At 45.8% G+C, this 26210-nt stretch overlaps 1 protein-coding gene across 1 annotated transcript; it reads right to left on the bottom strand.

Moving 5' to 3' along the window:
• Positions 1 to 10314: 10314 nt before the first annotated feature.
• Positions 10315 to 13523, bottom strand: LOC124706503 (probably inactive leucine-rich repeat receptor-like protein kinase At5g48380). The gene is made up of 3 exons (XM_047238165.1): positions 13427 to 13523; positions 11680 to 12564; positions 10315 to 11566 (listed from the first exon to the last, which is right to left on the bottom strand). Exons 2-3 carry the CDS (start codon positions 12493 to 12495, stop codon positions 10571 to 10573), a joined length of 1812 nt encoding a protein of 603 aa, XP_047094121.1. The 5' UTR covers positions 12496 to 12564; positions 13427 to 13523; the 3' UTR covers positions 10315 to 10570.
• Between the last annotated feature and the right edge of the window lie 12687 nt (positions 13524 to 26210).

Here is a 26210-nt window from a genome sequence, read left to right as displayed (position 1 = left end):
AGCAGAGCCCTGTGGAGTGATTTTTCTGTGTTTTGACTGTAAAAGTGTTCTGCGTGTAATTTGCGCCGTCTTAAGTACATTACTGTAGTGCATATGTTCTGTATGTATTGTGCGCCTTGGCATTTCACCTGTATATGGATATGAGAGCAATCATTTGCTGGAATCATTAGCTAAATCAGACTGGTGATCGTCTCGTTGCTGAAAATTAGCTCCCCTCTGTGACCTTGAGTGCTAAAGAAAGGGAGTGTCTAATTATCAGCTAGCTGATTTTCCATTTGGCCTTAAGTCACATTTTGGTGGGGGTCAGTTTTGGCTTTGAGGTTTGTTCTTCCGTGAGTCTGAAGCCTGTTAGTTCATCCCCGCACCTTTGTCCTTCACACGTCTTCACATATGAGTTAGCTGATGATTGTGGTACATGCTCAATTGGTTTGTTTGGACCTACGGACAAGGCTAAAGAGGCTAGATAACAAACAAAAGCAGTGACCTTTCCTTTCTCTGGCTACTCATTTCGATTTTCTTCTTTTTTTTAGTACCACCAGATTTCGATGTAAAGCAAGATTACAACCATGCTGAAATAAGAAGAGCTAGGAAAAGCTGGGAATTCCAAGTACTATCCAGTTGGTCCACCAAGGCAAATTTTAGCTGTAATATGAGCTGCCATGTTCACCTCTGTCTTAACATATACACAAAATAACTCGAGCATAATACAACGGTGTGGTTCAGGATTGAAGTAATACCTCCTCTGCTACACTTCCTTGAGTTCCACGAATGACACCAGGCCGACATGGCGCACCAGCTGAACTGCTGAACCTAGTCCCTCCAAGACCATCATCTAAGTCGTGAGAGCATTTTCAAGAGCTAGGTACCAATGCCACTTTGCTGCAATGATGGCTCCCCAATCGCTCCTCACCACAACACTAGAAGCATCTTCATTTTGACGCAGAATTAACTTAGACCATCCATTTTCAGGCAGAATATGGAAGAAGTTGGAGGAAGAAACTAAGAAACAAAATTAAAAGGAGAAAGTTCTACTTTCGTCGTGGGCAGAAAATGACACGAGGTCTGCCCATAAGGACTCAATAAAGAGGGACTGGTTAACCTACTATTGCATGATGAAAAACGATTTGTACCTTGATGTTTCTTTAAGCGGGTCTGTCATCAACAAAAGCGGACCAAAAACCTCCATTCAATGTTTGACAATCTGCTGCAAGGCAGAGACTAAAAAGTGGTGAGAGCACAATAGCAGGTGAAGAAAAGGGAAGCAGGTAAGAGAATGAAAAAAGACCTGAATAAAAATCAGAGCAAATTTATGTATCTTGGTTTCTGAATACTTAGACTAAAAAGTACTGGAATTTCACCATAAGTCATAAGTGATACATATTGGCCATTACTATGGATGATCAGAGGAACAAAAATGACGAGTTGGAAAAGCGAGGTTGTAGCAACAAGAACAAAGTGTTAGCTGTTCCAATTAAATGGACACAGAAGCCTGATCCATGTGCTACTGAATAAACATAATTATTCCAAACAAACGTGATAGGTATTTAGTAATGTTCAGTAGTTCAAACAATAGAAAGATAGAATGGGAAAATTTTGTGTCACAGATTTGAATAATTAGTGCATGATCTAGTCTCCAAGTTGTTACGTTGTATCCTACTGAGCATGCTGAAATACCTCGACATTTCATATTAGTAAAGACAGTCTTTTCTGGTATCTCATGCATAATAGACTAAACACAACACAATAGCTTGGTCAAGACTTTGCAAATTCAGTTGAAGAAATGAGCAAACCCTCTCTAGCACTAAAAGACCGAGAAAATAACAGTGAAAAACCTAGAAAACAAAGAATGAAAGACTAATAAAATAAGAGAAGACTAGGATATTTAAATGATAGAGGCTGAAGAAAAGAATACCGAGAGACTGGCACTGAACAAGTGAAGATGACTGAACACGGAAGAATTGACCGAGAAAAGACAAAAGATAAACTGAAGAAATGGAAAAGAATGAAAGAAGACTGAGATAAGAATGAAGACTGACAAACAAAGAAAGGAGAATGAAGAATGAAGAATGAAGAAAGAGATACAAGAAAGATAAAAATGAAATTAAAAAGAATACTGAGATAAGACTGAAGACTCACAAAGAGAGAAAGATGAATGAAAACTAAGATAAAAAGATAAAAGAGGAAAGATGGCTGAGATACGAAAAAAGGACTGGAAAATGACTGAAGAATGATAAATGATAAGATTAATGACTGAAGAATAATAAATGATAAGATCAGTGACTGAAGAATGATACGTGCAGGGATACGGAGATAGACGAGGTAAGGTTGTAGCATTATCCCATCAAAACATAACACAGTCGCAAACACTTAGGTCAATACCAAATTATTTGGAAAAAAGATGCTCATCAAAACCTCCTTTTGTCCTGAGGATTTCCACTGCCCACATACATAATGCATTATATCGATCATCGTAGCTTGCTCACCTGCGGAACGCTAGCTCACTGACAGCCTGTTGTCACCATGGCCTCTAAAAAGATACTCCCTCCATACCCATATTAAGTGTCGCTTTAGGACTGAACCAAACAAGAACTAAATCAAGAGTGAAGAACTAGGACTGTCTACGAAAGAAGCTATGATTACTGATACTACTATAACTAAAAGATAGTGAAACCATGAAAAGAATGAAGAATGAAACAATCATGGCAGAGAGAAAGAGAGACCGAGGGACTAAAAGAGGAGGAACTTTACAATGCTATGTAACTCTTCGCTTATTTATAAACAATTTTGTAATGCAGAATTCAGGGATATACTCGCAGGGCTAGATATATAACAAAAAAGTTGTGCCAAAATTCTACCAAAAACGCAATGCACATTCAGGTACATATTTACAGAGTTCACAGGGTGCATGCTACTACATCATCTCATAGACAATTAATCCCCCGTCTCCACTAATGCCAGCCCGTCAGAGAAATCACCGGATAAAGGAAAATATATACTGACTTGAATAAGCAAAATGAAATAACACTCATTAGCACTGAAAATACATGCACACAATACATCAACAACAGAAGTAACCTCTCTGTTACTGAATCTGCTCTCCACTGTCCAGACCATCCATCTGCAGTTAAATAGCCCTCCACTAACAGTGGCAACAAAAAGAAACACTAGATCGATTCAGACTATTCACAACAATCAGCTTTAAATGACAAAAATGGGATGCCTAAATCCCCCTAAGATCTCTAGGCACACAATAATTACCCTTATAGTGTCTAAAAACACTGAAATAGATGAAAAAATATTTGCCATTCCTAGTTTTGTAGCTTGTCTAATACTTCAATTCAGATAAAAATTATTCTAAAACGGGTAATTCAGTGAGTTATGATCCTGACCATGTTGCTTACCTAGTGGTGCTCTATGTCTATGCTTGTAGCATTCAGCTCTGATTCCAACATCAGAAGTCGAAGAGCTGCATCAAAGAGCATCAACTGAATCAAAAGGTTGCCTAACACTAGAAAAAATGGAGGGAAATATATCAAGGGGCACGCGGATGAAAATCGCCTCACAAAGCATTTCCCAAATCATTGACTTAGCGCCCTCCACCTAAGAACAAAAATACACCAGATCTGCGTCACTGCGTGTAAAACCTACACGTCTAGGATTCAAAGGTGCAGACAGAGCGGAATAGAAAAGGAGAACAACGGAGAAGAAACGTACCTCTCGCCGGCGAAGCAGCCTCCTGCTCCTCCTCGAACGGCGGTCGCTCGCTGGAAGCTTTGGCACGGAAGAACCTAGCTCCTTGTCGGGGGGAAGACCCCGGGTAGGGCAATGGACGCGGAGCAGCCGGCTTGAGGTTGGCCGGCTGACGGCAAAGGCTGGCTGAGGAGCAGCCGGCTGGAGCCGTGGCCGGCTGGCCCAGGAGCCGGCTGGCTCTAAGTCCTAGTCGGCCTGGCTACGGCCTTCAACGCTGTGGCGGCTTCTACAAGCCATATCCGACTGGGGTTTATACCCTAGACCGACTCGAGGCTGACGAGTCTTGCATAAGAAGGAACTGGGTAGGTGGTCCGGGTTCAAAGGTCCACGCTGACCTCATCTCCCGTAAAGCGCGGGGCACTATGGAGCAACAGTGCCACGCGGCGGACAGGCCATCATGGCGTACGTCAGCCCGTACCGGCTACAGGGCATGATGGCGACAGAGACACCTCCTAGCCATGCCGCTGACTCCGGCAGGCGGATGGGACAGGCCATGAGGCCTCAACGGCTCCATGACGTCAACGCCTCGGGAAGGAGCGGAAGCCGGAGCCGGCCAAGCCGGCCACTAGACTATAGGGACTTCTATGTAAAATGCCAGCGCCTATATAAGCTGGGCTACCCCCCTCGTGTGGGGGACGATCGATCACTTCTTAATCATTCTAGTCTTAGCGCTGCCCTGTGAGAGAGACCTTCGTCTTCCTTAGCCTCCAAGGAGCAGCCGGATACAGCTCTAGGAGCACCATTGTACTGTGATATCAGCTTATACACTCATAGCAGGAGTAGAGGTGTTACCTCCATCGGAGGGCCTCGAACCTGGGTACGTCGTCGTGTCGCTCGTGCCCATACCCGCATCCGGATACCGCCGTGAGACCACTAGGAACCACTTCGATTAGCCACCCTATGGCATATGCCGTGACGATACCACGACACTCCTCTGCCAGGCAAACCCATGCTTCCCACACCCAGACAGCAACAAAAACAACGGGATGAGAAAACGAGCGGGCTCCTCCCAACTCCACGCTCATGAGGCCTTCTCCGATTCAACATCGCCGAGAGAGAACGGTCCTCCGCCATGCGAGAGCCACCAGCACCCCGGTTGCCCCCTCCTCTGCAACTCTCTCCATTGAGGCCTTGAGAGGAAAGGGGAAACCCCAGAAAATGGAAAAGACCAAAGAAAAAACCGGACCAACTGAAAACCCAGGGATAATGAAAAAACGAACAACTAACGACGAGGGGGACGAGCACACGCCAAGATTCGCGCCACCTTTCGGGAATGAGGGGCCAGAGATCTGACTTGAAGCGAATTGAAATTTCAGCTAGCTGAAATTTAGAAAAGGTGTAAAGAAATTATAAACACTGATGTCATGGGCCACCAATTTTCAGTGCCTCTCTGTTCAAGCTCCAGGCGATGACAATTGCAGACAGTACACAACAGTTGGAATTTGGCATACTCCGAAGTTGCACACAGAGACTGGGTAAGGATCTGTCACTGATCACATTTCAGATCACGACGCGTACATCGCAACTAATTTATCATCAGGAATATTTGCTGAGTCTGAAAGATGTTTCAGTACGCAACACCTTTGTCAAGACCTTTGAATTACAAGCTTTGACTACAGTTTTCAGTCACAATATGCTACAGAAACCAAATTCAGAACACAACAAAACATAATTCAGGCTGATAAATCCAGTGGTATCATTTTCACTCGGTCAATCCCTACTGTTGCCTACGAAATAGTAATCAAACTTCCAAAAGGTCCCAGGTCAAAAAAACTTCCAAAACGTTATGATGACTGCATTAGTCTCGGACATCCAACTTCCCAAGGGAGTACCGTACCATTTCAGACATTTATGTGCTAGGACCTGCTCATTATCTAATATACAAATAATGACAGTAAGAAATGGCCTAGCAAAGAGCGCAGTCCCATAATAATTGTTAGATGTATATATTTGTCTATTGTAGTTTCCCCATATGTTAGGGGGCTTTCTGCATATGTGCACCTGTACATGTACTATATATTGTGGCCTTTGGCCCCCTGATAATACAACAAGCATATTGCCCTAACATGGTATCAGAGCAAATATTGATCCTCTAGTTTGCTTCGGCCGACGTTGCTGTTCCGTCGCCCGATTTCTCGCAATCCCGGCCGATTCCGCCCGGCTCCTCTGCTCAAGTCCGGTCCCTGCTCGATCCGCGGCCGACGCCCGTCGCCCGTGCGTGGCCGTCGCCCGTCGCCCGTCTTCGCCCGTCGCCCGTCTCGATCTCCCCTGCTTCGGCCCGATTCGGCCCTCACTGCCCCGCCGCCGTCAGCTCTCCCGATTCGGCTCGGGCGCCTCCAGCTCTCCCGATTCCGCTCGGCCGCCTCCCGTCCGGATTCCGATCTCCCGGTTGATTTCCGTTCGGCCGCCCGCGCCAGGATCGTCGATTCCCCTGTCGGCCGCCCTTCTGCTCTCCTTGGCTCTGCTCCCCGATCGGCCCGTGCACCCACCGCTGCTGCTCAGTGGGCTTTTCTTCGTCAGCGCTATCAGCCGTCTGGTGATGCTCTTTACCTGTCTGTGGTCCGCCAGGAGCATGCTCTTCAGCAGGGTGATTCTACTATTGATGAGTTCTACACTCAGAGTGCTGCTATTTGGCGCCGGCTTGATTCTCTCCGTACTACCGTGTGTGCCACCTGTCCCTCGTTGTCCGACTGTGCGCGCGGATCTGGAGTTTCAGCGCGTTTTTGAGTTCTTATCGCGGCTCCGTAAGGAGTTTGAGCCGCGCCGGGCCCAGCTGCTTGCCCGTGGTCGTGTTCCGCTCTCTGAGGTCCTTGCTGAGCTTCGTGCTGAGGAGACTCGTCTTCGTGGTGCTGGTCTTCTTGAGGTTCCCTCTGTTCTTGCCTGCTCGTGGCCCTCCTGTGCCGTCTCGCTCGTGGACCTCCTATGCCGCCGACTTCGTTGCGGCCTCCGGCACGGCCGATACTGCCTACTCCTCCATCCCGGGGTCAGCGTCAGCCCCGGCAGTCTCGTGGTTCGACGTCACCTCCTTGCACCCTACCGTGGCAGGCACTGGCCACACTATCTCTACTTGGCTGGCGGAGGGATCCTAGCTTACGCCCGCCGCACCTTACTCGTCGTCGGGCTGGCTCTTCGGGTTCTTCTGCTGTTGCGCTATCCGATCGGGACATTATCCGTGGTCTTCGTGGTCCGCTCGCTGGTACAGGCTCTTCCTCGACGGGTACTGCTGGTTCTGTGCCTGGCTCTTCTGGCACCGCGCGACCACCTTCTTCCACACAGTCAGGTACGTCATCCCCGTGGTATCTGGATTCTGGAGCTTCTTTTCATATGACCTCTGCGTCTTCTATTCTTTCTGCTCTTCGCTCTCTTGTTTCGCCTGTTCATGTTATCACGGCTGATGGTACCTCTCTCCTCTGTTTCCGGTCGAGGCACTCTTTCTACTACCTCTTTCTCTGTTCTCGATGTTTCCCATGTTCCTAGTCTTAAGATGAACCTGTTTTCCGCTAGTCGGCTTATCGATTCTGGTTGTCGCGTCATTCTTGATGCTGATTCTTGTGCTTGTTCGGGACCGCCGTACACGGGCCCTGGTTGGAGCTGGCCCTCGCAGCCTTGAGTCCCCGGGGCTGCGGGAGTTAGAGCGGCTTCGCGTTCCTTCTGCTGCCACTTCATCTGCCAGTTCTCCTGCGGTTGCTGCTTCTGTCACTGGATCTTTTCAGCAGTGGCATCATCGGCTGGGTCACCTCTGTGGATCCCGTCTATCGTCATTAGTTCGTCGTGGTCTTCTGGGGTCTGTCTCAGGAGATGTGTCTTTGCATTCGTGTCAGGGTTGTAGGCTAGGCAAACAGATTCAGCTTCCCTATCCTACTAGTGCGTCTGTATCTCAGCGACCTTTTGATTTAGTGCATTCGGATGTTTGGGGTCCGGCTCCCTTCCCTTCGAAAGGGGGTCATCGATACTATATTTTGTTTATTGATGATTTTTCGCGATACACCTGGTTGTTTCTTATGCACTCTCGCAGCGAGGTGCTTTCTATTTATCAGCGTTTTGCAGCCATGGTTCGTACTCAGTATTCCACGCCTATTCGTGTGTTTCGTGCTGACTCTGCCGGAGAGTATATCTCCCGGCACACTGCGTGGTGTTCTTGCTCGAGCGGGGCACCCTTGCCCGGTTCTCGTGTCCCGGCGCCCATGCTCAAAATGGTGTCGCCGAGCGTAAGCATCGTCATATTCTTGAGACTACCCGTGCTATGATGATTGCTTCCTCTCTTCCGCCGCATTTCTGGGCTGAGGCTGTCGCTACGTCGACTTACCTCATTAACATTCAGCCTTCTGCTGCCCTTCAAGGTGGCATTCCTCTCGAGCGTCTTTCTGGTTGCTCTCCAGATTACTCGACACTTCGTTTATTTGATTGCGTTTGCTATGTTCTTCTCCCTCCTCGCGATCGCACCAAGCTGACCGCTCAGTCTGTTGAGTGTGTTTTTCTCGGATACAGTGATGAGCATAAGGGCTATCGCTGTTGGGACCCTCGTTGGTCGTCGGATGCGCATCTCTCGTGATGTCACGTTTGATGAGACGCGTCCCTTCTATCCTCGTCCCACCTCGGGTACTTACCCGGTGGATGATATCTCTTTTCTTCTTTTTCCGGATGCACCCCTGCTATCCCGTCTCCTCCCCCTCCTAGTCCTGATGCGCCCCCTTCGGCGCCATCCTCTCCTCCGTCTAGTCCGCCTAGTACTCCTCGTTCTCCGGTTTCGGATCCTTCTGATGTTGTCTCTTCTTCCTCTTCTTCTAATGAGTTGTCCTCCGCTGATGACCTTCCCCTTCACGGCCTGTTCGTCAGCGTCGTGCTCCATCTCGTTACTCTCCTAGTCAGTATGGTCTTTCTATCGTTTCCGAGCCGACTTCTTATCGGGATGCCGAGCGTCATCCCGAATGGCAGCTTGCCATGGCCGAGGAGATCGCTGCGCTTGAGCGCACCGGCACTTGGGATCTTGTTTCTCCCCCTTCGGTGTTCGTCCTATCACGTGTAAGTGGGTCTATAAAATTAAGACTCGCTCGATGGATCTCTTGAGCGCTATAAAGCGCGTCTTGTGGCTCGTGGCTTTCAGCGGGAGCACGGCCGTGATTATGATGAGACTTTTGCCCCTGTGGCTCATATGACTACCTGTGCGTACCCTTCTTGCTCGTTGCTTCGTTCGCCGCTGGTCCGTCTCCCAGCTTGATGTTCAGAATGCTTTTCTTAATGGCGAGTTGAGTGAGGAGGTTTACATGCAGCCTCCTCCTGGGTATTCAGTTCCCGATGGGATGGTTTGTCGTCTTCGACGTTCTCTCTATGGTCTCAAACAGGCCCCTCGTGCCTGGTTTGAGCGCTTCGCCTCTGTGGTGACTGCTGCTGGTTTCTCTCCTAGTCTTCATGATCCCGCACTTTTCGTTCACACTTCTCCTCGTGGACGTACTCTTCTTCTTCTCTATGTTGATGATATGATCATTACTGGTGATGATCCTGAGTATATTGCCTTCGTCAAGGCTCGTCTTCGCGATCAGTTTCTTATGACTGATCTTGGTCCTCTTCGCTATTTTCTTGGCATTGAGGTTTCCTCCACTTCGATGGCTTTTCTATCTCTCGGGAAAAGTACATTCAGGATCTTCTTGCTCGTGCTGCTCTTGGGGATGAGCGCACGGTCGATACTCCTATGGAGCTTAATGTTAAGCTTCGTCCTACCGATGGTGATCCTCTTCCCGATCCCACCCGTTATCGCCATCTTGTTGGGAGTCTTGTTTATCTTGCTGTCACTCGTCCTGATATTTCTTATCCTGTTCATATTCCGAGTCAGTTTGTCTCAGCTCCTACCACTGTTCACTATAGTCATCTCCTCCGTGTTCTTCGTTATCTTCGTGGCACGATCACTCGTCGCCTTTTCTTTCCCCGTTCCAGCTCTCTCCGGCTCCGGTGCTATTCGGATGCTACGTGGGCGAGTGATCCTACGGATCGTCGTTCGCTTCTACGCTTACTTGTGTGTTTCTAGGTGGTTCGCTTGTTGCTTGGAAGACGAAGAAACAGGTCGCAGGTTTCCCGTTCGAGTGTTGAGGCTGAGTTGCGGGCTATGGCTTTGTTGATTGCTGAGGTGACTTGGTTACGGTGGTTGCTTGCAGATTTTGGGGTTTCGTTACGACACCCACTCCACTTTTGTCCGACGATACAGGTGCTATCGGTATTGCACGTGATCCGGTCAAGCATGAGCTGACCAAGCATATCGGTGTTGATGCTTTTTACACACGTGCACGAGTCCGGGATGATGTTGTTGCGGTTTATTATGTGCCTTCAGATTTGCGGTTGGCGGATTTCTTTACGAAGGCACGAGACTCGGCGCAGCATGATTTCTTACTTTCCAAACTCAGTGTTGTGGATCCACCATGAGTTTGAGAGGGGGGGGTGTTAGATGTATATATTTGTCTATTGTAGTTTCCCCATATGTTAGGGGGCTTTCTGCATATGTGCACCTGTACATGTACTATATATTGTGGCCTTTGGCCCCCTGATAATACAACAAGCATATTGCCCTAACAATAATGGCATAATCACATAGTGACACAAGAATTAGCTAACTAACAGGTACCACTTTCCCAAGCAGGTCATATGAAAATTATCCTCGCTGCTACTAGCACCACCGCCCAAGGGTGGAGAAGAACCAAACTACAAGAACTATATATACACAACAGTGCATGCAGCGTACCGCTGCTACTCGAGCATGGTAATGCCCATCGAAAAAATAAGGATCATACAAGGTGGAGCGCCTTTGCTCAGGATCATACTTGATTTGCAGTTACATGGCGACGATAAGCTCGTCTGGTGTTTCTCCATCCGTGGTTAGAGGTGGCAGCATCAAGTCATCCCCGGCCGAGAAATGGTACTTCTCCCCTATGGCTCTGAGGAGCTGATAAACCTCAAACATGGTGGGCCTCTCTTTCGCAGTGGAGACTGTGCAAGAACATGCGACTTTCAGGAATTGCATCAGCTCACTATCAGCGTCCTTCCCGATCAACGACTTGTCGATTGAGTCTTGTAGAATCGAATTGTTCGACAGGTAAGTGATCCACTCTACTAGATTTCCTCTGAAATTGTCCGGAGCATTGGAAACCTGAGTAGGCCTCTCACCGGTGACAAGCTCGAGCAGAACCACGCCAAAGCTGTAGACATCCCCCTTTGGCGTGGCCACCAGGGTGCTCCCATACTCTGGTGCCACATAACCAATATCTCCAAATTCTCCATTGACAAAGGTGCTGAGATGGGTGTCTAGGGGATTCATAAGCCTAGCAAGCCCAAAATCCGAAATCTTCGGCTCGTAGTCCTCGTCCAAGAGGATGCATTTGGAACTTATATTACGGTGAAGGATTCGAGGATTGCATGTGTGGTGAAGATATGCAAGGCCCTTTGCTGCACCAATGCCGATTCTTAACCTCAGAGGCCAATCCATCTTACAATCTTTTCCCTCTTCGTGTAACTGATCATAGAGTGAACCTTTGGGCGTGTGCTTGTACACCAGCAACTTCTCCCTCTTAGCAATGCAAAATCCTAGGAGAGGAACCAAGTTGCGATGCCTTACTTGGCCTAGCGTCTTCATCTCAGCAGTGAACTGTGATTCAGAATGCTGTGAATCTTGTAGCCTTTTGACAGCAAGAAAAGAACCATCAGGTAGCACTGCCCTGTACATAGTCCCTGTCCTCCCAGTAGCTATGATGTTTTCGTTGCTGAATTGTTTGGTAGCCTTCATAAGATCACTTAATTTCATCTTTGAAACTGGATTCTCAAACATAGACACCTGGATAATCAAGAAAACCATGACACCAGTAGGTTATAGTTAAAGCTTCTCTGAACGATGCTATTGGACAGTGCCGTTTGTGTTAAAAGAAAGAGAAGGTAACAACAAATTACCTTGATTGTTTTTGTTCCTTTGATACTCTTTGCCCACTTATTATCTTCATCAGCTTTTGCCTTCTTGGCTGGTAATTTCCGCAGGCACACAAACACAACTATCACAACAATTATTATCACAACTACGACACCAACAATAGCTCCAATGATTGCCGCAGTGTTTTTGCTCTTTGATGAAGCCTGGCACCGATCCAATGGACTTTCACATAGCCCTGGATTACCAGCAAAGTTTGACGCCGAGAAATTCTTTAGTGTAGATGGAATAGGCCCTGATAGTTGGTTGTCTGCGACATTGAATGCAGTTAACCGAGTAAGAAGACTGAACTGCAGTGGAATTTGACCACTGAACTGGTTATGTTGGAGACTGAGGGTGTTTAGGTATGTCATGTTTGATATATTCTGCGGGAGACCGCCTGAAAAACTATTGTAGGAGAGGTCCAGTGATGTCAAATAGGGCACTTCGCGGGAGATGTCTGCAGGGATGGGCCCTGTGAAGCTGTTACTTGACAGGTCCAGCCCAGTCATACTGGTGCAATTCTGAAGACCTCTCGGAAACAAGCCCTGGAGACCAAGGTTGCTGAGGCGCAAAGAAAGAACTCTGTCCTCGTCCGGGTGCCAACACTCGACACCGGTAAATTTGCATGTGAAACCAGCAGTGGCATTGTTGAAATTCCATGAGGAATTGAGTACACCATTGGGGTCAATGACTGACTGCTTAACAGATCTCAAGCATTCGATATCGGCTTGAGAAGCGAAACAAGCGGAGATCAACAACAGCAGAGGAATAAACCTCAGTGGAGTGTAACGATTTGCCATCGGGCACCTGTACTAATTGAACGTCACCCGTCCTCCGTGAGCGAAACGACTTGCAAGCTCAGGCTTCACCTACACGTAAACGTAGTATAAAAGTTAAAATTTTAGAGACATGCCAATTGGTGATAACCGTAATCTGAAATGGAAACATGGAACTGATTGCAGTGTCAGTAACACGCGGCCACCATCAGTGGAGAACTGATCCCCACTATACTACTACTACAGATATACTGCTAGTTAGCAAATAACAAATGATGCCAATATTCTGCTAAGATTAGCACCAGAATAAGTTCAATTTGCGTCGTCCCTAAGAATAACAGTACGAACGAAGGCAGTTGCCCCGAGCCATCAATCGTGGCATCGATTCTTTATAATAGGAAACAAAACAAAATGATCTCATATTTAATTTCTCGATTTCTCATATCAGAGGCGAACGGCTCGAACGGCCAAAAGGCGCCCTACTTTCCAGAAAGAGGAAAATCTAAGAACGGGGAGAGAAATAACTCATCTCTCGAAATAATGGCACCGCACCATCCATACCATATCTTTCTCCCTGATTTCACACCCACGGACCGGCAGACTTTTAACAAAAGAAGAAAAAAAGAGACCACTGGGCAAACCCTTGCCGCTGCTGCTGCTCCCCCTCCAGCAAGCAACGAACCCCCACCAATCAACGGGGCCTGGAGACCGGAGTTCCTCTCCCGAAATTCCAACCCTGGACTGAACACTGGACACCAAATATTTTCCCCTAATCCACATAATTTGCATCTTCTACTAACCCACAAGAACCCTGAACAAGCGGCCAAACCGGAGCTCGCCAAGACCGTGTATATAAAGAAACATATATATATCATTCGCACCACAGCAAGCGAGGCGAGAACGGCTGCGGGATAAAGAAATCTGAGAGAGGAGGCGGAGTCGGTGGGCTGCTCACCTGAAGCTCGCCCCGCCCGCCGTCGGCTGGTGTGAGGAGGGAAGCAGGGAGGAGGACCCGAGGCGCGGAAGGGGAGAGGAGTAGTGAGGGGAGTAGGAGTGGGAGGACCGGAGGAGAGAGGAGAAGCCGCCCGGCGCCCGTCAAAGGAAGGGAAAAGAAAGTGGGAGGTTTTTCTAAGCGTGTGGGGGCCCAAGCCCGGCCCGGTGGGTCCGGCGAGAGCGAGAGGGGGACGCGGAAATCCACGGACTTTCCCGGTCAACTGCCCCAGTCAACCCGTCTGGATGGGATGGCCGGCCGGCCCTGGACGAATGGCTACGGCGCCACCGTGTCACTCAAGCTGAGAAAGTGATAATGGAGTTCGGTGAGGTCTCGGGACCTCGGGTCTCTCCTCTGCGCTTCACTCGGTCCCCACCAGGAAACAAGAAAACATGACTCCCGTTTGGTTTACAACAAAATCCTAGGTATTTTACAAGGTATAATGAGTGTGTATTTTTGTAGCTCAAGCAACACATAGCTCGTTAAAAAAAAAATCAAAAACGATATTTTGAAGTTTTAAAAAAGCTGATTATTTTTTGTGCAGACAATGTTGTGATCTACGTAAGTGAAAATTCCAACTCGAAAAATATTTCAATATGAGTCCCATATAGTAGTGAACAAGTAATGTTATGGGTTGCACAAAAATATTAAAATCTAACAGATTTTGAGGTTTTGAAATCTTGCACTGTTCACTATGTACTGTATATGTCAGATTTTGTTGTTTTTTTTGCATCCCACAATATAAGGTATTTCAAGTCGAAATTTTACACGGTGGTGGATCACAACAACATTGTTGACATCTAGATCTATTTTCAGATTTTTCTGAATTTGTAAACTGGTTGATTTTTAATTTTTCAAAAATCAAGCTACATGTGGCTGGGTCTACACTTGTGGTTTCGAGTACGGCTTGTTCCTATGTTTTTTTTACAACACCATCCAACACGCTTACAAACAGGTATGTAAGGTGTGTACACTAACACCTATGAAGAAGAACAGTTTTTTGTTAAATTCGGAAATATATCCAGAAATGCAAACATCCATGATAAGCATAGAACTTGAACCTAGGTGGATTGGTTCCACCACAAGAAACTTAACAATCAGAGACAAGCTGAGTTTGCCTAGGGTTTCTATATTACTAATGTATCCTTTGGAACAACTAATGTTTCTCTGAAATTCTTATGAATGGGATACTCCATAGACATTTTGGAGGAAAGTTAAAATAGGGCCTCCCTTCATGTTTTCATATACATGGATACAATTTCTACGTTTTCCTTGTGATATTCAAACGACATTTTTGGAGGTTCGTATGGTTTTGGTTCCTGTAGAAATCTATGGTACGTGGCATCTCAGTTCGAAAATTCCAACATAGTTTTCGTTCATGTAGTAAATATAGGATACGTGGCATCTTAATTAATTCTTACATTTTTCTTATTCCCACTTTTTTAAGTTATTGGGCTCCAAACAAACTCTCGGCTCCACGAAATCGCTGAGATTTTTAAACAGTGGATAGTTGAAAAAAAACTTCGTTCTAGTAAAAAACAATTTGCGCTTTATTATGTAATTATATTTTTTCTATAAATATGTATCCACTTGTACAGAATGAAATGTGTAGTTTTTAAATTTATTTATACTTCAGAAACTCTGAGTCGGTTAATATCAGTGAAATCAAAATCTTAATTCATTTAGTTTGCACCTTTGGGGTGTGTAGGAAAAGTTCTCACTCAACATTAAAAAAGTGTTCGAACAATATTGTATACTAAATTATTCTAAATTCGTAGGTCAAAATTGGTGAGTTTAATGCCATATTCGACATAGGAAAAACATCGCTCAAGCCTACGCATCCAATTCATGTGGTGGTTTGCTTGTTAGGTTGTTGGCATTCTCTCTCCCCCAACCCCCTCTAACTCAGTTTTCCACTTTGTTCGAAATCAAAGCTCACCACTCTCCAAGCAGCTACGTGATGAGTCCAAAATGCAACATATTTTTCATTACATAGACATGTACTCTCTTTTTTTTGTCTCATTACATGCTCTATCTAGTTTTGACTATATTCTAAAATGCATGATTACAAGTACTGCTTCATTTTCATGAAAAATTTGCATAAATAGTAGTTTTATTAGGATTGTATCACTTTTTCTTCTTTTTGGTGTGTGTAGGTGTTGTGAACCTTTATGGCCAAAACATGAGGAAAGGAGCCAAAGGGATGCAATATGGAGGCGTTACAGGTACGAGGACTTGGCCATTTCAAGAGCGTAAAGAACCCAAATTTTCCATCACAAGATAATTAAGATCCAATATGAGGTATTGTATCCCTCGTCCATACCAATCTAACGAGCCGAAGAACACCTAAATTGGTGTTCATATGAAGAAATGACGTCCAAATTACTGTAGAATCCAGGAACTTTAACGACTAGTGGACCATACCAGATGACCATACAACCCTCTATCGGGAATGTTTCTTCAAACCGATTAACATTTGTGAACACCCGAATCCCATATTTGGTGCGGGGGTTACCCTAGCACCAGAAGGCGAAATCTACCTCCGCGAGGCTATAAAAGGAGAGTGGAACCCTAGCCGCTACCAACAATCTCATTCCCATCATGGCACGATGGAGTCTTACCGCCCGAACCACCCCCATAGATCTTCACAAACACCACAATCACACTATCGAAGGAAGAACAAAAGGAGACTTGGGAGAAGGAGGCATCGATCTCCATCAACACCATCATCAATTCATCATCCACGTGCCCATCATCGATTCCTCCATTCATCTCGTTGTAATACCGACTAGATTAGTTTGCACTTATATCCATTTTCCATTGTCATTCATCACATTTTCATGATTATTCCGTGTATCTCTATTTGGGAATAGTCTCTTAGTTCTTGCGGAGATGGAGGAACCCTAGCACTTATATGAATTGAAAATAAAGATTCGTGTTGTTGCAATATATATGTGAAAGTGGTGGTTATCTTCAGTGATGTTGTATGTTGTGCACCATGCAATATTTTCCGTTAGAGACATCAACAACAATTATCGTTAAGTGCGGTTGCATATACGTGAATGCACATGTGCAACAATCCACTGTCTCTTTCAATCAGAGGCGGACCAGGATCAAAATCAAGAGGGGGAAAAATGTGCTAATGAGGGGAAAATGTCATGCTAGGGAGGGTGGGGATGACTCTTTTAAGCTTGTTGTTCCAAAGAAACAAATGACCATAGCCACGGGAAGATCCTTAATTACTGAATCTAGCGTGGCATGCGAATTGAGAAGGTGATGAGAGTGAAATAGTGCTTCTGGGAGCACCTTTATTTGAGCCCCTCCTCATTTAACAACATAATGTAACTAACCCATTAAGTCCTAATCAATATAGTACCAATGCTACAGGTGAATCCGTGTTTCCCTGAGAGCGCTTTTTATTCCTTTGTGGTTCATCCAAGTATCATTAGTATGTTCTTAATATACATATATCATTTACTTTCCTTGTTTTAATTATTTTTCTTATTTACAATCACTTTAAACTATATGTTTGATTACAGTACTTCCGTAGCAACATATAAAATATGCTATTTTGAAACCATGGTTTGGGTGTGAATATGGCTACACCGACAACACATCTCCTAGGTTGTGTAGTGTCCAAACTCCCATAGGATCGATCTTTTAATAAATGCTTGTTGATGTTAAGTACTGCAATAACCCCGTGTTCATGTTTAGGTGGTTGTTCTCCTCACCAAGAGAGGTTAAAATTTGTCGTCACATTCAGTGTAACCCACTAGGACGGAGTTTCCTTGCATGGTAGACATGTGATCGATATCCAAAGGCCATGATAACTTTATCAAGCTTCGTTGCTTTAGGTCATCAACAGACATTGTGTACGAGTGCCGCGACTGTGCTTACCAATAGTCATTAGGCGTTGAGTAAGTATATATTTGTTGTTATGGTGTGTGTCTATCGTCATGTTTGTTGAATTGTTGCACTTGATCTTCCAGATAAAAGCACGATTTTCTTTCAACAATTTGTCTGATTAGGCCAGGGCACCCCAAGAACCGGGAGTTTCTATAAGACCATGGCATGAGATTGCACGAATAGAGGGAGCAAGGTATCTACATGCTCGTGCTGATGTAGTGAAGACTGAGCAAGGTTTTTATACTTTGTGTTACGGAGGATCAGTAGCTCATAGCTCCATACAGGTTTAATATGTCGAGGATTGCCCAAGTTTTTGTATCTTCTTTTTTACGAGGTCCACACACATCATATTATGGCTAGAGAGGCGATTTCAGTCTATCATGGGGTAGTCCTTTTTTACGACCACATTTCAATTTTGACCGCCATTCAACCTTTTAACATGACGTGTCTGCACTCTTTCTTTAACACCCGCATCGAGGGTTCTTGGGCGGGGTATATGGCGAAGCTCTCATTTGGTTTCACGCTAATTTGATTTATTTACTTTGTGGTACTACGTCACTTGGGACAGGGTTAGTTATTTGTTTTCGCTTCTGAAACTTCTTGGAGGGGCCAGAACCCACACGCACCTCGGTACGTACACAATATATATTTTTTCATAGAGCAGGCACCGAAAAAAACAACTGCCGATGACGGAGAATATGTGGTAGCTCCGTGAGCCGGAGATGCTGCACGTACGGGTGTGTTCTTGGAAGGAGGGTTGGCCTTGGCCGAGTCAAATTTTGCGGGTCTCTCACGTCCGTGTCTGCCGTGCGAAAGCCTTGAACCCCGCGAGGTGCCCGGAACGGTCCGACTGGTTTTCGCTGCCATGATCATGGAGTGGATTTGTCGCAACGGAACGGCAGCTGAGTTGAAATCTTCGTACTAGCTTTTGTTGCCGGATATATATGTCATGTCTGCACGAAGATTGTCTCGAGACTTTTGAGCACACATGTTTGGAGCACACATACTTTCTTTTATAGGTAACGGCAGCCGAGTTGAAATCAGCTTTTACACGACCAACCTTGCAAAGAAAACATACAAGTTTCTGAAAAGTTCAGTTTCATCTTCCTGTTGCATCCCTTGATGGCGCGCCTTGAGCAAAGCTTGATGCCTCCTCTGAGCCTCCGGCGTAGCAACGCTCGTGTCAAAAAAAACTTGAAAAAACCAAAACGCTTGTCAAACTATAGGAGCAGCGGCTTGAAAGTTATCGACGTAGACTAGAAGATGTCAATGATCAAAATCTCGAGAGATCGCCATCTTGAAGAAGCTACTACTGAGACATACCGGGAGATAGTCCCAGCTCCGACCAAATGGAGATGTGAGGCACCAATCGCAGGTTCCCCGACGTAGCCGTACCTGACAAAGCCTCACCAGGCGAAGGTGGATAAACACATAACGCCGCCGTAGTAGATAAACACATAACATACCAGACCTAATGTCCCACGATCGACTCCAAACTCTATTATGTCGACTCTCCTCCACGGAAGGACATTGATCAGGGGCGGGCTGGAGGAGCTTTATTCTCATCACCGTTGATGCCTCTTTACCGGAGACGAAGAACTCGAAAACCCTATGGGACTGGATGCACCGATTTCCTCCCCCTTCCCACCTTCTGCCTTAGCGGCTAGCGGCGGCGATGTCGATAGCCGAGTGTAGATGTGATTGCCTCCTGATCACTTCTCTCCCGAAGCCCTAGGCAAATGTTTCGGCTACGTAATTTATGGTATAGATGGTTTTTTAGTACACTTACTATAGGCTCCATTGTGGTAGTCTTTTTTTTTTAAGATTTGACGTATTGTGAAAAGAAGCTCCTTTTGTGGCGGTAGGTATCTCGGTACCTGTTTCATGCCTGAACGAACGTCCGAACATACTACCTTCATAGATACATTCATATCTAGATAAAATTATGTCACTTAGAGCATCTCCACCGGTGCTCCCCAAATAGTTACCGACAGAGGCGCCGACACTTCCGTATGGGGGCGCTGGCACTGCGTCCTCTATTTAGGGTGTTGTTCCCGCACCAACGCCTCCAAACCAGCGGCCCCGATCGATGATTTGAATTAAAATCTCAAATAAAAGCATAGAAATTCAAATAAAGAGAAGAAACATTCCAGAAACCAATACATAATTGGGTACCTGGTTTACATGAAGATATAATTCGGAACATGGTTTTCACAAACTAATACATAGTTTGAACCATGGTTGACACAAATATAAAACATTGCAAAACAATGAAACCTAACTAGTGTTGGCATCGCAGGTTTCATGTGTTCGCTGCCAAGAAAGAACTCTCTCACGCACTCCCAGTCACCCAAACTGGAAATCCAGCTGCTGACGGTACCACTGTTGGTTCTTTCGAGGAAGAACATCCAAAAACATGCGTGCCTAATTTCGCTGCGAAGAAACAACACTCAGTCGTCGTCCTCCTCATCCCTGTCTCCGTGGTAGTGCCGGCGGCAGCGCGTCTCGTCGAACACGTTGACGCTCATATCCTCCTCGCCAAGATAGGAGAACGTGAGCACGAAGCCGACTTCGAGGTGGTGGTAGCGCGCGAACTTCTTCCAGCCGACGTGGAGGTACATCTTGCCGTGCGCGTCGAAGATCACGTCCACAATCCACCAGCAGCAGCCGCAGGCAGCCTCCCGCAGATGCAGAGAGGCCGGCTCGTTGCCGGCGACGAAGTCGGCGAACTTGTCCGGCAGCCTCTAGATGTCGAGTGGATCACCCTTGAGGACGACGACAAACTCAAACAACACTTGCCGCTCCTCCTCCTGCAGGTCCGACGTTGAAGACGACGGCGTTGCATGCGACAACGAGCATGCAGCTCTGCCGCGGCCACGACCACGACCTCGACCTCTACCAGACATGGCGTCGTCTCTTTAGATGGTGGCGGCTAGGGTTGGGAAGAGATGCACTAGGGTTTGTGTGGAAGGAACGATGTGAGAGCTCCCTTTTTATAGTCCGGAGGGAGGCGGGGGAGCGGTGGCGCTATTAACACCGGCACGGAGAGCTAGGCGCGACGTGGCGGTTCGCTGCACGTCTGCGGAAACTGCACCGCCGCTGCACGCCAATAACTCCCGTCGCGAGGTAGGCGACGGTTAGGTTAAAATTGAATGTACTGTTGATGCATCGGCCCCGGCCGCCACTCCCCGTTGGCGTCGACTTTTGGGATGTGTGGCTGACAGACGGCTCTCACGCCCAAATTTTCCGCCTCGAGAGGCGCCGGTGCGCCCGATTCGCGTCCTTGGCCAAGGAGCCGGCACGGGATTACCGACGCTTCTATTGGACTCGGGAAAGCGCCGACGCTATTTGAGACGCGCCGGTGTGAGCACATTTTCTCTCCCGGCCCCTAAATCACTATAGGAGCCGGGAGGCGCTGGTAAACAACAAGCGCTCAATTGTGCACGGATACGTGTGGAAAAGCTAGCGCTGTTCTTGTGTCGTGTTTACTGTTTAGGTCTTGATTCCTGGAGCACTAGCCCGTCTTCAGGGTTTGCCTGGTCAAGGAAAGTTGGATTGGCCCACACCAGAAATAAGGTGGAGCAGTAGTAGTAGTCAACAAAAGGATGGAAACGCCAACAGTGGTGACACTTGTTTGTGCTCACACTCCACGCCGATCAGTCTAAGACTCGTTTTTCTCGTCAGAGACATCATCCGTTTCCGTTTCGAGCGATGCAGGTTTCCCGGTTTCCCACATGAGTCATGAGTGAGTCTCTTTCGTACGCGAGATAAGGTTCCGTTTGCGGTGCACGGTGTACTCGGCAATTTATCAGGTACTCATGAACCTAGATGCCACTAGGAAATTCTAGGGAAGATATAGACATCTGTGCAACATAGGCAAGCCCACACCGCACTTGCAAGACACCATGGACGCCGAGCTTCATCATCAACGAAATAACCACATACAACGACTAACTGAGTCACTGTCAACGGCCAACATGAATGTTGGCTCAAAGAGTCACAGCATCAGTATTTCCCCTGCCCAAAACAAGTCGTATATTTTCAGCCAAAGGTCAATATCTCGTTACTTTGATCAGTTTTGTAGACTAAAATACGAACACCTATAATAGCACTAAATCAACATCCATAAATGTAGCATGGAATGCATTTCATATTGTATTAAATTGGTCAAACTTGCACGATGTTCATTTTTACTAAAAGGATATGTCTTTTTTTGAAACTTTTTTTTTGAAACTTACTAAAAGGATATGTCTTGTTGTTTAGAACTCCACCATTCAGACCTACAAGAGGGCACACCGTGTGACCCTAGTGCGTAACAAGTACAACTACCGTACCAACCATATGCCCATTGGTTGTCTAGAACTTTAATTTCTTTGTGAGCAATGAAAAAAACATAGAAAACATTCAAGCCAACAATGTACCAAGGTATGGAAGGATAAATGTAAGAGGCCTTTGAATGTAAAGAGAAGAACCTCGCGACGGTGCATAACAAATCTTACCTTTCTAAGATATTTCTCGGTGCATAAGGAATGGCGGCGTACCTTTGATAGTTTAAGACAAGACTTTGCCTAACAATACTCAAGTGTATATCTGGCAATTATTCGAGTTGGGCCTAACAAAGCCCGATACAAAAATCTAGGCCTATGCCCGGCCCAGCCCGATCGCCGGGCCTAAAATTTCAGCCCAAGCCTGACCCAGCACAGCAAAAGCATGTTGGGCTTCGGGCCTCTAGTCGTTCCTCTTCCCCATTTGATACATTTCTCAGGCTTAGACTTGGCCTGGCCCGACATCGGACCTGAATCTTCAGCCTAGGCCCGGACCGCACGCATGCTTGGGCTGTCCCAAGACCACACTGGCCAGACCGGGCTTCCCATGGCCACGTATACTCAAGTGTGTACATGATACACAATAACAATCACCATTTAACTCCAAATCTAGCAACCTTGGGCATACGCCCATGCTCGACCGAAGAATCTCTATACGGAAGTGCTACCAAAAAGGTCAGACTTGACCTTTCTTAAGGCAAACTCAAGTTGAAGCCATTACCGTAAGGCGTTTCAAGGACCCTGAAACTTTTTTGGTTCCGCTAAAAGGTTTGTCTTTACACATGTGGGATTCCTGAAATCAAAAGGTGCATACACCCTGAATTTTGTTTGTTCCGCATGCATTTATATCAGATTGATGTGCTTTTGGTTGTTTTATGAGCTAAAATAGACTTAGTGCTTAGTGAATCTAAGCTAGTCAAAATAGGTTGCGGTGACCAAATTAAGGAGCAAGAGAGAGAGAAAGATATTCGTGACACAGCTAGACGAAGGGTATTTATACCTTTCATATGATAAATAAGATACTCCCTCTATCCCGAATTAGATGTCATATATTTATCTAAATTTGCATATATTTGTACAATAAAACACCTTTAGATACATGTGTATCTAGATAAATCCGTAATAAGTACTTTGATACAGAGAGGTGTACATTAAATGACAGATTTTCAAATATACTAACAGCACTAAAGATTTCAGTGCTACTCCTTGAATGCTGGTGGAAATTTGCTACTAGATGGTTACTACTGTACAATTAAGTATTAAAGGAGTATATAAGCTGGCCTCGCCAATTAATGGAGTAAAAGTTCTGAAGCGATTACACATTTGCACGCTGCATGCATTCGTTTCTACCGCTGGGATTAATCGTATACTGGTATAAAAGGGCTACCAGGGTTAGAGGTTGAGAGAGAGAACCAGAACAGATACATACAGAGCATTACACTCGGCCAGCGGAAGGATCAGAGACGCACGAAAGGTACGGAGCTTACCATTCTTGTAGTTCAATCAGGATTGGCACAATAGAGCATGCCAGTGTGACCGGTTGTTTCGTATTTCCCGATGCGCGACATGCTTTGTTCTTCCTTTTGCTGTTTCTTTTCCATTGGAGATCCCATCTTTTGTTTGACCATTCAGTTAAAAAAATCTTCCGATTGTTGTTTATTGTATACTATGTATCACTTGTTATAACTTTGTACACATTCTTGATGGAATTTTTTTTTACTTTACTAGATAGCGTTGTGTTTTTATTCCTACGAAAATGATACCATTCCTTCAAGAAAAAAAAGGGATACTGTTTTTCAGTGAAGGATATTTTGTTGTGGAGGCCGTAGTGTCTAAGATAGGCTTGTTAAAGGCCCAGTAGCACAAAGGACCCTCTTATGCGGTTATGCCCATTCCTTATACTGGATGGAGTGGACCATTTTATGACTTTATCCATCAGGCCTAGAAAGTTGCTACCCCCTACCAGTATCATGTATCTGCGGCCCAATAAGCTGGAGACTAGCAAATCATACCCATCACAAGTTGGCTGCAATATACTGGTCCAAACCTGTTTTTTTTTACAAACACCTGCATCAGCTATTTATATTGTAAAAGATTCCTAGGGTCACTTTTGAACCCAGTTACTCCTCATTTATCTTACTTGATAGAGAAAATGACTTGCAGTTAGAGGATATATATGTACACTTAGCTAACCTTGAGAACCGGGTGACAACGTGATCATTCCTCTTTGTTGATTAGCGCCACGATGCCTGAGTAAACCTGGCAATGGTTACAAAACTGCACCATACCCCACAGGGGCGGAGCCAGGATTTTACCATAGGGGGGGCGAAGCCACAAAGGGGACACTTATAACTCAGCCTATATGAACATAAAGTTCTAGTCTTAGATATAGAAATAAAAAGAAGGAAATCGTTGATTCAATGTAGGACTTCTCCTACTACTGCTAGATGCGTTGATTAATTGATATTCTCGCTTCATTCTTTAAGGATAATATAAAAATCACCAGTAGATTTTTTTTAGCAAGACAACTTGGTTATTGATTAATAACTGGAAAACTATATCAAATCTGAGAAACTGAAACAAGTGCGGAGGAAATAAACTCAATGGTAAATAGATAAATCAGATTAGAACATAGATCCTAATGCTAAATAAACAACACTTACCATCGATAAATTAATTTCTTGGCCTTCAACCAGGAATTTGTAATCGATCAAATGAAAGCCCTAGCTAGTTGTTACAACTAGCACACGATACCTGAGGCTTGATCCTTGATTAGACGATTAGATTCGCACATAACATGCCAGTCCTTATACACATACATGACGAAATCCATTGAGGGGGGCCGATCTGTGTGTGTGTGTGTGTGGGGGGGGGGGGGGTCTAGCCCCTGCTCGCCCCCTGGCTCCTCCCCTGATACCCCAACTAAACCCATTCGGAAAGATTTTCAACCCAACCAAAACCAAAACCACTCAATCTTTCCACCAAAACCGAACTGTACCTGTGCACAACTAGCCGAGTCGAGCCGTGTTGTGCAGCCGCACAAGAAGCTGAACGGGAGACAAGGTCGATGCCGTAGCAGGCAGAGTAGGCCTAGGAACAAATCTCAGCAAAGCAACAGGGCGAGAACCATGGGTCAAATTGTTTGGAACCGAAACTGTTTGCACCGATACCTAACTATACCCAACTATTTGATACGCAAAACCAAACCAAACTAAACTCTCTTCAGACTTAGCTGATTAACAACCAAACTAAACAAACCCACATGGAGCAACCGAACCAACGCGCCCGGTTTAGCTAAAACTATTCTCAGTTTTATGTAAACCTGAGTCGGTACACTACCCGTGCTGTTACCCAATGCCTATTAGCAGATGCTCCAACACTGACCGTTGCGGCAGCAAGAAACAGTCAGTAGTGCTAGCAAGAACACATGCTGCCCCACGCTTAATTTGTTTTCTTACGGGTGCCGAGATCGTACCAGCTACATGCATATCCGGCTTGATAATCTTTTTTAATAGTAGTCCAGAAAAAATGGATTCCAGCTCAACTCACATCCCTTGGTAGCCAATAAAGGGCAAACAGTATACAGTTGCACATGGATAGAGATAGGCTGACAAAGTATATAGATTTCCCATTTCGATCTGCAGGGTCTGGCACAGCTTATCATAGGAGTATAGGACCATCACGTGTTTTGGGACATGAGAGCAAAGAGACAAGTACATGTGAGTTGAGGACTGAGGAGTGAGCCACCAAACCGGATTACTCTAAACTTCCCTGGCGACGCGAATCTGCAGCAGACCATCAAACCGATGAATACACTCTACAGTTGTAGTACAACATATAGCGAGTCGATTTTGATACGGATACGCAGCATGGCGCCACTTGACTCCCAAGAAAAAGCCAGCAAATTACACATCTCTAGCAACAACGCAACATGATCCTATGATAAGCTATGCCAGACTTTTGGTAGATCGCACAAACCACCATTTCACTCACCACTTGATCACTCTATATACTATCAACTACAAGATGAGATAGGGCTTTGAAAGGTACATCAGAAGGCTAGCAAATTACAGGTACAATCCTATGATAAACTATGTCAGACTTTTTTGTCGATCGCAACAAATGACCATTTCACTTCACTTACCACTTGACCACGGCCTCCTTGCCATTTCTTACTACGTACCATCTGCTACAACAGGTATGTAGGGTACTGTACCTACCGGACGCACTAGGAAAACCGTAAACATACATGACCACACGCATTAGCATTTGTCTGTAAACTACTTTACCTACCCAGGAGCAAAGGTCACCCAAAGATTCCTCAAAACTGATCGAGTCACCCCCACGCCCACATGCCATCCAGATCCCCAGGTTTATGACTGCATTTGTGTTTGTGCTCTAGTAGTGGGGCACGTCCATCTACCTCTGCTGTCTGCTCCCACTCGTCACACCTCATAATGGCACGGAGAGGATAGATACATCATCAATCTGGTATATCATCATCTTCTTGTTGTTTT

The sequence above is a fragment of the Lolium rigidum genome, chromosome 4 (assembly GCF_022539505.1).
Source record: "Lolium rigidum isolate FL_2022 chromosome 4, APGP_CSIRO_Lrig_0.1, whole genome shotgun sequence".
Taxonomy (NCBI): domain Eukaryota; kingdom Viridiplantae; phylum Streptophyta; class Magnoliopsida; order Poales; family Poaceae; genus Lolium; species Lolium rigidum.
Note: the sequence above shows the minus strand (reverse complement) of the source record. Positions and strands in the feature narration are given on the sequence as shown.